At 40.8% G+C, this 5,196-nt stretch overlaps 2 protein-coding genes across 2 annotated transcripts; both read right to left on the minus strand.

Moving 5' to 3' along the window:
- Positions 1 to 2,035: 2,035 nt before the first annotated feature.
- LOC147439698 (uncharacterized) lies at positions 2,036 to 3,298 on the minus strand. Its single transcript, XM_086484054.1, has one exon. The coding sequence runs from the start codon at positions 3,296 to 3,298 to the stop codon at positions 2,036 to 2,038; it is 1,263 nt and encodes a 420-aa protein (XP_086340180.1).
- Positions 3,299 to 3,513: 215 nt separating this feature from the next.
- LOC147439699 (uncharacterized) lies at positions 3,514 to 5,196 on the minus strand. Its single transcript, XM_086484055.1, has 2 exons — positions 3,766 to 5,196; positions 3,514 to 3,675 (listed from the first exon to the last, which is right to left on the minus strand). Exons 1-2 carry the CDS (start codon positions 5,194 to 5,196, stop codon positions 3,514 to 3,516), a joined length of 1,593 nt encoding a protein of 530 aa, XP_086340181.1.

The following is a 5,196-nucleotide window of genomic DNA, read 5'->3' on the forward strand; positions in this document are numbered from 1 at the left end:
TAACAAAATCTTAGTTCTCAATCACTCATAGACATGCATAAAGAGCTACACAAATCTACTCGTTTATGTGTACATAAGGCTTAAATTTTCAACATTTTCACATAATGAGATGGAAAAACATGAAAAATATCACGCATATGCAACAACTTAAAGCAGCGGCAACACATAGTTTTGAGATTTTAAGAAAAGAGAATAACTTCAAATACAATACCAATAAACCTTCAAACACCGACAGATCTTATTTACGATTGACATTTCCACTCCATGCAAAATGTCAAAACTCTTAGGAAACAATCAACAAAATAGTTAGTGGCAAAGGATACTTTGGTGGAGTTTCAATTGGTAATATATAATAACTATAATAACATTCAAATTTCCTACACTATCATACATCGATGACCCTTTTGTAAAAATAATCCCACAAACTCTATCGTCTTGTTTGAACCTTCCACAATTAGGATACATTATACATACTTTGTGGATACACATCATAACAGGGTCTCAATGGTCCCTAATTTCCAAAAGCAAAGGGTTTCATAGGAGGAAGTGTGTTGTTTGCAAAGAGAAAACAAAATTTAGGCACGTGCATATGCATCAATACAATAAAATATTCCATTGAAGTGGTTTGATGTGCATGACCCCAATCTGAAGTTGTCTACAATGGTCATTACGAACTAATAATGGGGTCTGGAAAGTGCTACCCAATTATTTGAGAGTGCATAAAGTGAACCAAATCTAAAGGAGTAAGACAATTTCTACTTGTAAACCTAAAGATAACTTTCAGAATGAAATGTAGATAGTGGAAAAATATCGTGGAATCTATCAAGCTTCCAAGTATTTCATTGCAACGTCCTTGAAGCTCACATAGCTAAGCATAGTTGTAACGATGGAAGCCTCTTTTCTAAAAACATGCTACCTTATGACCCCAAGCCACAAAGGTAGTACCTCATATTGTTTTGACCAAAAATATCATCTCAACCAAAGTCTCAAAACTTAATTTAAGTATACTCTATGGCTTCATGCCATGTAGATCAAATAACACAAGTATAAAACAAAAAAAAAACAACATGTTCACTAATTTATCCTACCAACGGAGTTCAAAGCAAGGTATGCTTTAGTATATCAACATAGTGAATCAAATTAACACACAAAAGTACGTGCTTCAACTATTTCTAGTAGCCAAGGTTGAACGTTGCTATATGGCACGGCCATCAGAAGCTCGAGCCATCTTTGTCATCAATGCATTGAATCGATTCAAGTGGACCTTGAGCCGGGTTACCTCTCCTTCTAAAGCAAGGACCTGGTCCTTAAGTGCATCAATTTGGACCTAGATTTCCCTATTGGGCATGTGTGAGCTTTGCATTGATTCAAACTGTTGCTCCATGCGAACCAGCATGTTGAATTGGTTCTCCTCAACCTGGGCCATTCCTCCATTGAATCGTTGTGCACATAAACGCACCTCATTGTGAAGGTCTACAATTTGTTCGCCATTCGCTTGCTGAGCCACATCCAAAAGTGCTTCTAAGTGTCGTTCAAAGTCCAATTGCCTAGAGTCACGACGGACAAAGAAGTCCGATAATGCAGCCATGAGTTCATGATTCCCATCATTTACCACAGGATTAATAGAAGAGGATCCCACACATCGAGCACTTCCCTTTGCCGCTCGAACATTGGCAAACCTTGGAGGAGTGGACTCAATACCATCCGACTCAGTCTCAACGATGACATTGGTATTGATGTTTTCCATAGCTGTACCATTAAAAAGTACATCACTTACAAAGACCTTTCCAAAGATTCGAAGGCATATCGATGCATCATAGGAGCCTCATCCCACACAATCAACTTGCACATTCTTAGCAATTCAGCAAGTTGACCCTGAACAGGGATATTGCATGTGCTACAACTATCAAGGTCCAAGGGTATCTTGAATCTAGAATGTGCAGAGCGTCCATTTCGCAATAGCAATGCTGAAATACCAGAAGATGCTGTGGCCAATGCAGCTTCTTCTTCTCCACACACACGTGACAACAAACAATTATACAAATAAGTTTTCCCAGTCCGCAGGACCATCTAGGAAAAAAATAGCCCCACCATCAATAGTCAGTCCATGCAACATTGCCTCAAAAGCAATCCTTTGATCTTCATTTAGACTCTGCTCCATTTCACGTGACACGGATAGCTCTTGCATTGTGTCAAGGCATTGCTCTTGGAAAAGCAAGCTATTTTCATCACGTGTCACAAAGCGTTCATCAGGCATTGGAATTCTAGGAAATTCAGCTAAACTTCGTCCAAAAGTACCAAGAATGTTATGCAAATCTCTCAATGCATACCCTTCAGCAACCTGTGTACAACCATCTAACGACTCATATCTCATCTCCAACATGTGTTGATAGTCCTCATACAAAAAAAGTTGAAATCTTTCCCATAAAAGATGAGGGGAGGAGGGTTCACAAAACAATAGAATGGTCACAAACAAATGTCTCAATTGCAAGCCTGTATGTGTATTGCAAGCTTCCTCCATGCATCCGAACCATTCCCCATCATCTTCCAAGATACCCCTTGCAATGCATGCTGCCTTGAATGTTGGAAACAATACACCATTTGCGGAGCGTAGATCCTCAAATGATTTACATCCTTTACAAAGAGTCAAAAGCAAACGGACATAATATCGTTCACCTGTAGAGGGCTGCACAAAATACATCCGCCCAATAGTTTCCCCACGACGTCTCTTTGTCCATTTCTTGGAACCCGAATTCCACACCCACTTTTGAGGAAAATCAATGTACAAACTATCATTTGCTTCAGGATTCTCCAAGTTGCATGTGAACCACTCTTTCAAAGTGGTCTTCTCTGCATTATCTCTTTGCAAGACATCATTAAGTCTATCATTATCTCGAAAAGTCACCATTTGACCAGCCGGAACATGCACGCTCAATCTCTGAACAACTGGTGCGTCATTGTGCAAAGGATATTCAAAAATTCTCCAGCAAGACTCAGATGCAGATACATAGCGGCCATCCGTGTACATGTCTATCTCATCAATGTTCACCCTTTCTGCATCACGTACCGATGTATGGAATCTTACAGTTGCCCTATCATGCCCCTTGTAGATGTACTTATAGACATACTTGACGGTTGAAATTGTCGAGCATACCTCAACATTGATATGCGCACTAAATAGTGTTGACAAAATAGGATTATATGGCACAACCCATCGGTTATCTATAGTAGAACCCCTAACCTTGGTGGTGAAGCCATTGTTTCGTCGCACATAAATGGGGTAGCCATTATTATCCATGCTTGTTTGCTCACAAAATGAACGTGGATATTTTCTAATACATCGGCCATCAACCATGCAAGGAGATGAACTATTGAACTCACCGCATGGACCATGAATGTTACAACTAACAATGATATCATGCAGCACTGGAAATCAATTTTTATCTGGTAGCTCTGCACAAACCATCTTGTCATAGTCAAATGTTGATTGAGGCTTACATCGAGGATCTAGAATCATAATGTATGAGAATGTGGCAAGCCTCTCTTTTGGAACTCCACGATAGAAATGTAAGCCACCACTTTCCCAAAAATATCTTTCTTTAAGATATACTTCATCATGCTCGAGTGTTTCAAGAAGAAAACCCTGGTGGTTATGTCTGGTCGATCAAAGGAAACCTGTCCTGGAAGTAATGCCTCATTTATTTCTGGCCATTTGGGGTTACATGTGAATGTGATAAATAGGTCTGGCTTTCCCTTTGCACGCACAATTGCCATTGCATCTTGATACAATTGGTACATGTGCCGAGGGCCGCTTATAAAAGATGAGGGTAAGACAATTCTTCGACCTGCAGACCGTCCAACTACAACATCACTCCCAGACAAATGCACCATGTCAACCAAGCCTACATACAATTCTGCCCTCAACGTCTGCTGATTTGTACGGACCCATGCAAGACGACATTCCTCAATGGCACAATATGCATCAACCATAAATTGTTGAAGTAAACGACCCCCACGAAGCAAGCATGACTCTGTATCAGCACGAACCTGTAGCCGATATGCGGCATAGTACTCTCTTTGAGTGACACATTGTCGACCAACCAAGGCATCTAAAGGGCCATGCACATTATCATAAGGAAGCTTGATATGCCATCCATCTTCTCCCCGTGGAAAGAGAAGAACATACAATAGTGGCATGTACGACCTGTGTAGATTTGAAATCCTTTGCAGCCTTCCATTTTGACAATGTATCACAATGTCTCGATGGCCAACTGTTTGTACATCCCCTTGACCTGGCATAATTGCAGCAACCTCATTGCCAACAGGTATCAAGTACTGCCTAGAAGTATTTCTATTCTCATAAATTGTCATTTTGATCTCCACACCAGGACTGTCATGTAACATTCTACCAACATTATAGAAGGCATTCGCATACGGATTACATGATTGCATCATCATTGATAATGCTTCAAGAGTGGACAAATTCAAACCATCCAAGGCACTCATACGATTCCGAACCTCATGCTCAGTATCAAATACATATATCTGTGCAAATTTTGGAGCCCCTGCTTCATGTGGTAGCAAAGAACCAATTCGATGGTACACACCTCCATGTACACGGAAGCAATATGCACCAGACCTACCCATCAATGTCTCATCAATGGTAGCTCCAAGAGATGCAAATGCCATAACACTATTGTAACTCCTGATGTTTCTTTTGAAAGACCTACTCAAAGCATCACTATTAGTGAGTAGCCTCTCCAATACATCTGGCGGTCTTGCAAGAGGAAAGAGGGATACTTTCCCACCTTTGCAACAATATTTTCCCATTGATGGTGTATCTTCCTTCTTCATTTCACACGGCCAAAGACGTACACCACAAAACTCACAGAAGGAGGACATGGTTCCTGTATGATCTGTAGGCAATGAGACATGTATCAATGGTAGCATGGAAGGGTGGACATCTCGTAGACATGGATAGGCATGTAGAATGCAAGCAATTCCTCCAAGTAATGTGTCATGAACATACGGGACCTGTTCCTCATTTTGAGCGTCTATGAGAGGGCAAAAGTGTCTGTCATGTTGATGGCGCTGTTGTCTTATGTTGGAGGTGCGTTGCCTTGCCCGTTGTTGACGATATCTTCTTGTCGCATCCAAACATGAAAGAGTGTGCTGTCTTCGTCCTTGTCCTTCCAT

This window comes from Adiantum capillus-veneris, chromosome 16 (genome assembly GCF_014529385.1).
Source record: "Adiantum capillus-veneris isolate H3 chromosome 16, ASM1452938v2, whole genome shotgun sequence".
In the NCBI taxonomy this organism is placed as follows: Eukaryota; Viridiplantae; Streptophyta; class Polypodiopsida; order Polypodiales; family Pteridaceae; genus Adiantum; species Adiantum capillus-veneris.

Excerpts from the sequence above, each read along its gene's own strand:
- LOC147439698 (XM_086484054.1), bottom strand. The coding sequence starts at position 3,298 with ATGGATAATAATGGCTACCCCATTTATGTGCGACGAAACAATGGCTTC.
- LOC147439699 (XM_086484055.1), bottom strand. The coding sequence starts at position 5,196 with ATGGAAGGACAAGGACGAAGACAGCACACTCTTTCATGTTTGGATGCG. Across the intron at positions 3,676-3,765 it reads ATCAAGATGCAATGGCAATT|GTTTCCTTTGATCGACCAGA; the intron begins GTGCGTGCAAAG and ends CTTCCAGGACAG.